At 32.2% G+C, this 12,856-nt stretch overlaps 1 protein-coding gene across 3 annotated transcripts in view; it reads left to right on the forward strand.

Moving 5' to 3' along the window:
• Positions 1 to 12,856, forward strand: part of LOC123545201 (homeobox protein Meis1-like) — a 153,572-nt gene that overhangs the window by 94,509 nt on the left and 46,207 nt on the right. For all 3 annotated transcript variants that reach the window (XM_045331546.2, XM_045331544.2, XM_045331545.2), the window contains one exon: positions 2,300 to 2,376. In XM_045331546.2, coding sequence (XP_045187481.1) covers positions 2,300 to 2,376 — 77 coding nt within the window. The remainder of the gene's footprint in view (positions 1 to 2,299; positions 2,377 to 12,856) is intronic.

Here is a 12,856-nt window from a genome sequence, read left to right on the forward strand (position 1 = left end):
TTGTTTAAAATATTGATCTTGCTTTTTAATGACATTTATCCATGCTTTGCTTCTGTACAGGAGAGGGAGTAATTTCTCTGTGTTTACCAGCCAAGAACTTTGAACTGATTTTCACTACAGCAGACATTTCAGTGTTGTTTGAAAGGATGGGTTGTCACAATTAAACACCTGTTTGATCTACCTTATGTCCTTTGATCTATTGCTATGTATGTAATCTTACTTAAAAAAAACAAACATCTAAGGTGCATCTAATATTCATGAAACTTACAAGACATGCTCCTATTCAGTTATGGTTGTTGCTGCGTAGATAAATCTTTATTTTTGATTAGCTTTAATGCAAGTCCACAGTTAAATAGAATTCAAATATCCATGAAAAGTACAAACACCCATTGCTGTAAGTCATGCAGTGTGCATTTTCATTACTGTAAGTCTTTCAAGGTGCATTCGTTATTTTAAGTCTCGCAAGATGCATTCTTCTTGACTTTAGATCATAGTGTCTACACCCATGACTTCAGATTATAGTATCTACACCCTTGACTTCAGATCATAGTATCTGCACCCTTAACTTCAGATTAAAGTATCTATACCCATGACTTCAGATTATAGTATCTACACCCTTGACTTCAGATTATAGTATCTACACCCATGACTTCAGATTATAGTATCTACACCCTTGACTTCAGATTATAGTATCTACACCCTTGACTTCAGATCATAGTACCTGCACCCTTAACTTCAGATTATAGTATCTATACCCATGACTTCAGATTATAGTATCTACCCCCTTGACTTCAGATTATAGTATCTATACCCATGACTTCAGATTATAGTATCTACACCCTTGACTTCAGATTATAGTATCTACACCCATGACTTAGATTATAGTATCTACACCCTTGACTTCAGATTATAGTATCTACACCCATGACTTCAGATTATAGTATCTACACCCTTGACTTCAGATTATAGTATCTACACCTTTAACTTCAGATTATAGTATCTATACCCATGACTTCAGATCATAGTATCTACACCCATGACTTCAGATCATAATACCTACACCCATGACTTCAGATCATAGTATTTTCACCCATGGATTCAGATCAATGACTCCAGGACATAGTAGGCCTATCTACACACTTAACTTCAGATCATAGTGTCTACACCCTTGACTTCAGATCATAGTATCTACACCCATGAGTTCAGGTCAAAGTATCTACACCCATGAGTTCAGGTCATGTTTGGCTTTAGTATCTACACCAGTAGTCCCAGATGTCTTGAAGTCTCTGTCCATTTTGACCATTGTATTGCATGCAAACATAAAGAAGTCTTTTGTAATGCATTCCCTAATGTTTTATACATTACTCATATTCACTTGGTGTCTGTCATATACATTGAATGTGCAAAGTGCTCTGTGCCACTCATTTAGGGTCCATTATAGCATTTTAGGGTTTAAAGGGTTTTTGCCAACTGTCCCTTAAGCGAGTTTGTGCCACAGCATAGCTGTGATCAATTTTGTCTCTTAATTGAATTGTGCTGGCGTTTTTGCTCACTCCTTCGTCCCTATGGAACAGGATGCTTGTATTTTCCAGGAGCATTGATTAAATTTATTCCAACTTTCAACAATGCCGTTATAAGAAGATTTCCCAATTTTGACTTCCTCTGACTTATTTTCATCTTTCCACAAGAATGCATTTCTCATTTTCTAAGAGATGTTTGTTTCTATGGCAACAGTTTTAGATCAATTTTGGTTCAACTTTTAAATATAAGACATTTTAATGGATTTATGTTTAAGTACAATTTCTGTTCTGGTATTTCTATATGTAAAAGTCTCGCTATGTTAAAGGATGACAATGCATGAAAAATTAACGAAAAGAAATGGTCCTAAAATAGAGTATTTTTATAGGCAGTTGTCAACAAGTTTTCAAAAGGTCTTACTTTAAAAAGAGAAAAAAAAAATTGAGTTGAACCACATAAACTATTTTTCTTTAATGGAATCAGAAGCAATGTTCAGTCAAAAAACGTTTATAAAAAAAAATCTTTCAGACTTTTTGAGGGAAGTGTAATTCTGGAGAAAAATGTTGAAAATGTTGTTCTGGGGTAAATGTTTTTTTTTTTGAGGAAAATTTTTTGTTATTTATATGTGTTTGTTTCTTGGTACTCCAGAGCAACAATAATGATAATTAAATACTGCTATTTTAATCAAGTCGCTGCCTTTTTAAAACAAAAATATAATAACCATTTTATGTTGTTTGAGACAACCTGCAAGAGAATGGTAACATTTTATTTTATATTCCAGCATCCATATCCGTCAGAAGAACAGAAGAAGCAGTTAGCACAAGATACAGGTTTAACTATATTACAAGTAAATAATTGGTGAGTACTCTTTCTCTCCTTATTGTTTGTAGGAAAACATTCTGGTGCAGTCAAACTACTGTCCATCATAAAAGACTAAACTAAAATAGTGGAAATACCATCAAAATTCATGCTATCAATGTCCATTAAAGATAAAATTTTAGTTGCTCTTATAAAAAATCTGACTCTAAAATAGGTGATTTTTTTTTATTAAATTATAAAGGTGCAGAACTCTGCCAATCAATGGAGATGCTACAAAGACATACAAAGAAAAACTTCATTGTTTTAGTTATAAACAAGTTACCATGTCTGCATAGTGCTATAAAAGACAGACTTCTCATGTAAGAAGAGACCTTGCTATAATTGTGTGTAATTTATGTTTCTTGAAAGCAATTAAATGGAGACCAGAAGAGCTGTCTTAGATTCATTATCAATCTTGAAGTGCACAATACTTGAGGTCCTACACATTTCTACCTGAATTTGAACCATATGCATCTTCATTTGAAGATTCAACTCAACAAATCTCCACACTGAAGAGCAGTACTTCCTGTTTCTAAGTGGCCATGTTGGTTGTCAAGCAATGTCATCATAGGCTTTATCTCTCTGCCATATGGGGGACAATCTGCTTTTACTATCTCTAAGGACAATTGAAAAGCTTTATCTGGAAAACCTTCACCATATATCATGGGTAGAAATGTAATTTAAATCAGTTTGGTTATGTCATATACAATGATACTGGCTTTCAGACTAACTATTATGAGTTCCTAGCAGTTTTAGCCATATTTTCTTAACCTGTTTAACTTTGGAATTACGCTTGAGGGTGGATCTTCATTTAGTGTATAGCAATGTGTAGCTGTTTGTTTTTGATATTGTCAGCTTTTACCAAGGAGCAAGGCATTTTGTGAACAAAAAATGAGGAATAATTACACAGACAATCATTTTATTTAATATTAGATTGCCGAAATTGTTTAGGGAAGATCCAGTGCTCCCTACAATCACATTAGTTAATCTGTTATATGATACTGTGTATTGCATTTTTCTGCACAGAGCATTAGCTGGTTGTCTTTGTCAAGCAGACATTATCAATAGTTCTATCATGACTTAAATTAGTAATGCTTTATGCAGCGTGACAAACACTGTGTGCGATACAACCCTACATGTCCTTTTTGTGACATTAAACGCAGCTACCTTTGCAAAAACTTATGCAACCTAATATGCATATATTACATACATAACAAGTTACTAGTATCTCTAGTTTCTGTCCAATGTTAATGTCACTCTATTCATTTAACAAAAGAATACAATACATTCACATTTTTACAAACAATAACCTGTCTACATATGTTTGACCTTTCATGCTAAATACATCGCGATAAAGGGAGGTAACTGCACTTGAAAGTGGTTTATGTTACTCAGTTTTGGTTACAGTCCAAAAAGAAAAACAAGCAGAAATAACTGAATTGTTTATTTTTCTTTGTACAGTTTATCTTGAAATATGCTTACATGTTTGATATTCAATTAAGAAATGAAATTTTTTTTTTCAGAGTTCATGCAATTTCACACAAACTCAAAAAATTTACATTTCTGATATTTACATAATATTTCCTTATCATTACATATTTTATCGTATGTAACATTAAATTCTGCCTCCCATTTATTCATCTCACCAGACAGAACAACTACAACATCATTCTAAGGAACGATACAGGCGGCACGTTATCACTAGGCGGTGTTTTATAAATCTGGTACTTTTCCTTTTACAGTTCATACAAAATGAACACCATAATTTTTATTTGAATAAATAAGGTGAATGTTAATATTAATAATTAGACAAACTTTTTATTTTATTTTTTAATGAAAAGCCTTTGCATCTCAAGAAACATAACTCTTGTTAAATTTCCTCTCCAATGAAAATATAGATAAATCAATGAAGAATGTTCACATGTGAATCCTTTCAAAATAATTAATTACAGAAAATTCAAGACATAAGAAACCTTATAGAAAAATAAAACTTGGTAGAAAGGATGAATAAATCAGAGGAAAATAGGAAGTTTCCCAGTCAGAACATTAAACTGAGCACCGCCATGTGCAATAAACTATCATCCTTGGTAAATGATACAGGTTTCCCTACTGCTAGTTGTGGAAATAATTACTGAAATGTGTGGATTTCAACAGGCTGCACACACCAGTTTGAGTTTTAAACAGAATTTTCAGAAAATAAGATGACCAAAAATATTGCAGAATGGAGTATAAATAATAATGAGAATCTGCATTATTGACAGCTGATAGAGATCAAGTATCAATCAAGGTTTTAATTAATATGACCTGGGCAAATACACTTACTGCTAACTTCCATCTTTGTAATCCTTCCATTTACTGGGTAGGAATGGTTGTACGTGGGAGATGCACCTTGAGTCCTTGTATGTCATAAATTGACACAACCAGTATAAAGGTATCATTTTGCAAACTTGCACTAGCAAATCTACAAAATAATGTCATAATATTTATGGTGTGTAATTACCTCCTATTCTGAAACAGTAATTGAATTTAACATGCAATATTTCTAGCAAATATGTTGCTTTTTATTGAACTTTAATTCTACATAACTGATTTATACAAACGCTCACATACAGACCAATCTCCTCAATGTTTTTTCTTTAACTGTATTACCATTGTAATAAAATTCAGGTCAAAATAATTGACCTTTAAAAACCGACTTTAATTTATTATGACATAAATCATTTTACTTGTTTACTTAATTAGATTTTAAGATTTTTGCAAATTTAATTGTGCATGAAATAGTATAAAAATATTGTTAAGGCCTCTTAATTCGCCTAAGTGTTCCCAAGTGCATTTAATAACTGATATGAAAATTAATAGACAGTTACAATTACTGAAATAATTACCTTTCTCATTTTGTAATAAATTGAATTTTATCAAAAAACGTTTTATGATCTTTCCAAAATACAAGTTTTTATCTACAGATCTAAAACTTTTGCAAGACTTTATACAACCAGAGATCATTTTTGAGTAATCAGATAATTGGCAATTCTATGAGTCTAGAAGACACTTTTACTTTTAAATTCACTTTCAATAATCAGACTTTGGAATCAAGATAAACATTTTCGAAAAAAGAAAACTATAACTTTGTATACAGGATTGGTTGTTAGCATGATCATTTTTGTATTCATTTGCAAACATGTACACAGCAGAATTACGTTCTTTTGAATTTGCAAACATGAAAGTTGGTAATTGCTCAGCTAGATATTATGGATATACCTCGAGATAATAATCAGAAAATTACATGAAACTTTAAACTAATGATCATACATTATAAAAATTATTCAACCATTTGAAATATTTCTTCCGAAAATCTTCCATTACGTGGTTTAGACACAGTAATTACTTGTATTTAGATAGGATTTAAAAACGAGATATGCGTAGATTTATGCACACTTTATGAAAAAAGATCAAATAATCATAGATTTTTTTTTTAATCTATGGAATTTGGAATTCTTTCTCAGCAATATACCATATACCATTTCAGGAGTCAATGGTTCTCACCTTGATTGATTTATATTAACAGTCTAACAATCTAAACAAACAAATTTAAATACCTTAAATAACAAAAAAAAATATGCAGGGTATTTAAATTTTTATCAGACGCTTACATCAATTATTGAGTAGATAGATATCAATTGTTGAATCTGGGTATGTAGGTCTCGTATTACCTACATTAGGTTCTATCGCCGACAACATCTAATTATGACTAAATAGTCAGATATCATGCACGATTCTCTATTCCAAAAGATATACCTGCGTGATTAGCCATCGTAATTGTTCGCACAATTGCTTTAGGCGAACCTTTGCATATTAGCAACGATTGTGAATATCATTTAGGGGAGATCTGAAACCGGCTGTTGAAAAGGATGGGGAAATTGAAGAAAAGTATCAAAAATATGATCAGACTTATCCATTGTGTACTTTGTGTAATTAAATTAGAAATTAGTGAAATTCAAGACTTTGCATACGTTCTATCAGGACTCTTACATTTCCTTTGTAGCCCGGCAAGGTAAATAAACCCAGAGGAAGTTTTTGTGTAAGCATTGACAGATCCCTATACCTAAAGAAGTAGACACTTTTCTTTCTTAAACCTTTTAATAGGACTAAAACATTCAGATAATTATATAATAATAAAAAAAATTACATCTTCTTTCTTTTGGAAAGTTTTTAGTCATTGTTCCCTTTCTGTATTTTAAATTGGCCCATTTCACGCTAAATTCTGTCTGAAAGGATGCCAGCCTCTAACCCTTATGTTAAAATTTCAAAAGGAGTATTTCCAATATATATACTCTTTGGTAATATTGTTTTATTTTCTCCCAAATGAGCATGGAAATGTTTATATCTGAGGTAAATTTGAAATGATGCATGTCAGCATATCTTTACTCTAAATTTCCAACGTAAATATGTAAGTGGAAGGCAATAAACTACAAATTTTAATGATGCTAATGTATTAACTTAGAGTCTCTTTTCAGTATATTTATTTCTTTTATAACTCTACTGAAGTCCTTTAATTTTGTATTGTCTTCGAGAGAATCTAATAAAATAAAAAAAACAAAGTATCGAAGAAAACCGGCATCAAATTTGAATGGTTACAAGTACATTTCAAGTGATTCTTAGAGCATCAACGGAAAGTCAGAGGGAGCCATTCTGTTAGAGAAAAGAAGATCACTTCTTCTAATTAGTTAGGAGCTCTCAGTGACGTGTCTGGTAATTTCTGCTTAAGTTATCAATAGCAATCCGATTAATTTGTCGCCTTGAAATACAGATGAAAAGGGCCCTGCTTGATTGTTTCAAGAATTAGTTAGAACAATGCCATTAGGGAATGTGTTCTACAAATTACCAATGATTAAACAGTCATTTCTGTAAGAATTGTCTGAGGCGTGCCAGAAAAAAATGTTTCAAGAAATAACTATTGAATTTCTATTCTTTTGGAGTGGAAACTAGTATCATTTACTAATAGGAACCTGTTACAATTCTGTCATACTATTAAATTCCAATTAAAGAAATTCTAATTAATTGCCAGCACACTGATGCACTGTTAGTAATGGTTCTGTTACAGATTTTTTTCCAGAACAGAATAAATCCAGTTAATGAAGCAGAATCTAGTTTGAAACTCAATAGAAAGGGGAAGATTTCAGTTGGTGATAAATGAAGGAATTTTGGTCAATAACTTGATATCAAGACAAAAAAGCAATCATTCGGAGATGTATTGGAGAAAGGATGATTTTCTCTTTTCTGAGATTATGAAATTAATTCCGATGATTGCCTTCTGCAGTTCTAGTCAAACAATGCCGCATCATTTTCACGGTGACCGACTCAAATGCCACTTGCTATCTTTATTCCACCGCAGCTTAACCAAGCACAAATAAACAATAGGTGATATTGCCCGCATTTATTCCGAGAAGGAATTCATTCGCAGGCAAAAAGATTGTCCGAAACCCGCCATGCATTGGAGTTCTTGAATTAGTTGGTGTTTTATCTGTAAACAAATCAATATAGATTTTTCCGTTCCCACTCCTAGACTTGATTAACTTCATAGTTTTTTTGGAACTATCACAGTGTATTAATTATAGATAAGGGCCTTCATTTGCTTTGGATATTGAAGATCACAATTTCCCCCTTTCCTCATGTCATCTCATAACAATATGGGTATAATGTTGAATTTGTTTCAGAATCTGCTGGTTCAGTTTTGGAATCAGTTTCATGCTAATTAGGGAGTACTTTCTAAATGATATAATCAAAAGAATGCAAAACAAAAATCCAAAAAATTCCATATTTCTGATAAAAATCATCCATTCCTTGACATTAATAAATGGCTTTCTGAAAATGAAGAAACGGTTTATCATGAGGACTGATTTCATATATGCCAGAATATGAATAAATCAATTATATAACAAAAGTAATTACACAACTTTTTATCGTATTTCAAATTAAAAAAGCAGAAAAAGTCGTTATGAATTAGCGGAAAGGTTTCAGGAAGCAGCCGTGTTGTAATAATGTCTTTTCATGCAACAGCAAAAGAATGCTATTGGTTTCCATCGCTCATTTTATTTTGGCAAGCCTGACTCCAGACTGGCAACAAACCCCATATTAATTTACCGTATTCACTGTGCCACAGTCTAGCCGCATCTATGAGATTCCAATTTTGTTTTTCATTCCACGTATACTTTTTCTACCAGCTTTTCATTTTCTTTCGGAGCTCTCGTAATGAGATTTCTGAATTAGAGAATTGTTCCTCATACTCAAACCTTTGCAGAGACAATATCGCATGCATGACGCCATTACTGAAATGTGTTTTGTCGGTGGTAGTACTATGATTAAGGCACCAACAACAGATTTATCTGAGCTGTTCTACCGAGCATTGTCATATCATAGTCATAGTTTCATATTGTGTGTTTTTCCACAAAAGAACTCCCGCACAACAATTCATCCCCTAATTCAGACCTTCTGTCGATTGAGGGCATAATGAAGGGGTACAATCCCGACATTGTGTGTTAATGATAAAGCTTCCGGCAAACTTTCAGAAAAAGAGCAACCAGAGTGAAAAAAATAGGATGAAAAGGCTGTATAAATTGAGTAGTTTAAAACGACAGTGAAAATTGAATCAAAAGACAATATAACATGACTGAAAAGATTTTAAGCAACTTAGATAATTCAGTTATTTAAAACAGGAAAAAAACCTGCACCAAAGGCTCTTTAGAAATAAATATTTACATAGTTATCTGGTATTTATTAATTAGCAAAACATAGCTTATAACATGATTTTACTATTATTTATTTTTTCGGACCTTTAGCAAAAAAGATCATTCACAATTAGCAGCATTTTAACAACTAAATTAAATGTAAATATTAATGTAATAAGTCACATGCTAACTGCATTTAGACAGACAAAAAAAGTACCAGACTCAGTGGACACAGTTGTTTCCATACACAAGAATATTTTGGCTTTTATATCAGCTTGTAAGAGACACTTAATTGACATTTTTCCAACACATAGTGTGGGAGGTTGTGGGTTTAATCCCCAGCTGCATCATACCAAAGACGTGAAAAATGGTACCAGTAGCTCCCTTGCTTGACACTCAGCATTAAAAGGGTGGCTTCTCTTCTCTCATACCCGCGTGGCGATGGATTCCATCAGGAATGAGGTGTCGAGAGTCTTCTTCTTCTTGGCGTTCACCGCCTACACCAGGTGTTTAGAGTGATGAATATAAGGTTGTAGCAATGCTTCACAATCCACCTAAAATAAATTAGTATTAAAACAAAAGCAAAAGTATGTTAAATAAGATGCAATATAATAATTTATTTTGGCATATATGCAGTTTTACATTGTATATAACTCGACTATATTATGATAATTAAAATGATGATAAAGGTTTTAATACAAATAATGACACTCTTGTGTTCTACTGTTACCTGCTTCACAAAAATATAAATTAACTGTATGTTCTCTGTAAAAAAAAAAATGGTATGGCTTTCGCAAAATCATCAATACATATTAGTAAACAGTAAATAAAATTAACCTGTGAAAGCAAAATATCAATTTACAAATTAATTGATAAAAACTTCAAGTGTTGTCTTTTGAAGTGACAAATTAGACAAGAATTTATCTTAATATTGCATTTTGCCCTCTAGTTTTCAAACACATGACAAGATCTGGTCATAATTTGTCAAACTTTACTATAAAGGTGGTTTACTGATTTTAACAAATGACAAAATTGACAAATAGAACTTATCTATGTCGTTTAATCTAGCACAGTTGTCACAGTACATCCTAAGGCGGTTGTGTTTATCGCTATCTTTACGTTTTAAAACAATTAAGCTTATGCTTTTATGGAAGGTTGTAATGAAATTGCTGGCTTTATAGTTATTTTCTCTAAAACTTTAATGATTATCAAAATTCATCAGGCAGTAAACTTGCTATTATTGCTTTTTCGTTAAATATTTTACATCTTGATGTTTTCATGGATATTTTCCATTTTCTGAGTAACTGGAAATGTATAATGTTGGTGACAGAAAAATTGTGACAGGAAAGACCAAAATTACCGAAATTTCAATTTTTTTTTTTTTTTAAAATGGAGTACATTATTTGTCTGAACTGAACTATCTGCTCCTAATAAAGAGAATTTAGAACAGGAAAACAATGTGGAAATATATGAAACTTTCTACATCCATCAGGAAAAATTTCACCGGATGAATACTGTAGAATCAGACATGTTTGCAAGGGATTTATTTTTGCTTTTTATGTAACTGAATACTCTTGAATAAAATATTACTTTAGTTATAAATGGCCCTATATCTCAGCAATATTTAGCGCAAATTATGCCATGCAAACAAAGTTTGGAAATTTGAAAATAGCAAACTTTTAGCCTCGCAAAAATATTTACAGTTGCTCATACAAATGCGACTTTTACGTATTGAAGATGTTAAATCTTTTTTAAAATGCGAATACACGGAAATTACACGCAGCAACCTTTACCCTGGTTTGTATAGGTAACATTGTGAATGTGGTAAAGGACAGTGTAATAGGTTTATACTGTGATTATAATGTTACACGCAAACCTCCCATCAAAGCTAAAAGTGTGACTTGAGTATCAGTTTTTACTATGACTTGTACAATGTATCCACTAAAGCTTTTCACATTACTCTTATAATTACTTGGTAAACCCAGTTAGATATTTTCTCCTGAATGTGTTATTTTATGTGTATTGCGGCGGATCACTTTTTTTCAAAACGAAAGTGATATTCTGCTGATATTCTGCTGACATTCTGACAATTTTGCGGACCGTTTTGTCATTTCATTCAGAAGAATAAACTGTGTGGTTATACAGGTTCTGTTTTGCTAGAAAAGCCTGTCCGAGTGTTCGTCCAGTACTCCGGACCTTCTTTCAAATACATTATTACCATAAAGGGATTTGAACTCACTTCTAAAAGCTAGCCAGCATTGAGTTGTGACGCATGTTGTGTAATTTCTTACCTTTTCAGCAGTGGAGGATATGTTTCTCTAAATGGAGTTGTTTTTGTTGAATGCTACAAATATTGTTTTAATAAACCCAAAGAGCTTGAAGACAAAAGATTAGATTTTCTTTTTGTGTAAATTTCAATATCAGATTTGCATTTTGGAATAAACAGAGTGAATACCGCATGGTAGTTCTGCCATTGTTCCTGTTTCTATACCACGGCGGCGGACAAATCACCATGAAGTAGTCAGATTTCCACAGTATTGGCACACGACCCATCTCGTTACAGACTGAAATATGTCGAAAACAATATGACACCCGTATCATATTATAGATAAAAAGCATTATCTGTAAAAACAATTCTATCTTGATATAATCATCGTGGGACATGACATGAAATAGTCATTGTATATAATTCAATACTGAATAAATAAATTGTCTCCATTAAAATTTGCAATTATGCCTATCAAACATGTTCATTCTAAGAACTGATATACATAAGAAAGTTAATAAATAACAATCGTAACATACAATATTATTCCAAAAATGAAATTTTCTTCTTTTACAAAAGTCCAGCTCCTTACCTGTACCTTTCTGTTAGACTGTCACAAAGTGATAACAGGTTTCTGTGCTCCAAACACTAGTTATATTGGTTCCATAGCAAGATTTTAACCAAGAGTTTGACAACACTTTTAAACTGTATGCTGAGACACAATTTGTACAAAGACCTGTTTAGACTGTATGACAAGCTCTGCAACAAGTCTCAATACATTTGCTGTTACATATAGTTGTGTTGACTTCTTGATATTACTTGCTGAATCATAGAAAATACTGTATTTAGATTTTTTGGTACCACAACAATCTATATACTCAGTAAACAAACACTGGCCGGTGCCAGTCTATGCATATAACACCATTGTCTGTCTCATGTTTGTAGCACATGATAAAAGTGAAAATCTATTAGCTTATGACTGAAGGAATTCGTATAATCAAATTAATGAGATAAGTCTTAAAATTTCAAAACATAATTAGAAGTAAATCAAGCATATGCTGCTTGCATGTGTCAAATATATTGAGTAGAGGAATGAGTGACAGCCATATTGTTCTGGGTCGGTTATCAGCTGTAACTGATACTTACAATGGTAAACATATGCTGAAATTGAAACCAGTCTGTGCTTTGAAAATCTGGCTTGTGATTGGTTAACAGGAGACAGGATGTGACATCACTGGTGACCTAAGACCTACATCTGTCAGCAAGAGTGAAATGTACCTTAAGATCTTAGACATTTGTAAATAAATGAAGTAAATTACCAAGCTATAACGTAAACATAATCCTAAAATTAATGTAAGCATGTAACACAGTGCTATACAGTTAAAAAGAAAAAAAACTAATGGGTAACCATGTTTAAATTATTTTGTTAAAACAGTATAATAATTGCCTGGATCTTTGGTTCAGGCAAAATGAAAAGAAAACATGTTAG

The sequence above is a fragment of the Mercenaria mercenaria genome, chromosome 1, assembly GCF_021730395.1.
Source record: "Mercenaria mercenaria strain notata chromosome 1, MADL_Memer_1, whole genome shotgun sequence".
NCBI classification, from domain to species: domain Eukaryota; kingdom Metazoa; phylum Mollusca; class Bivalvia; order Venerida; family Veneridae; genus Mercenaria; species Mercenaria mercenaria.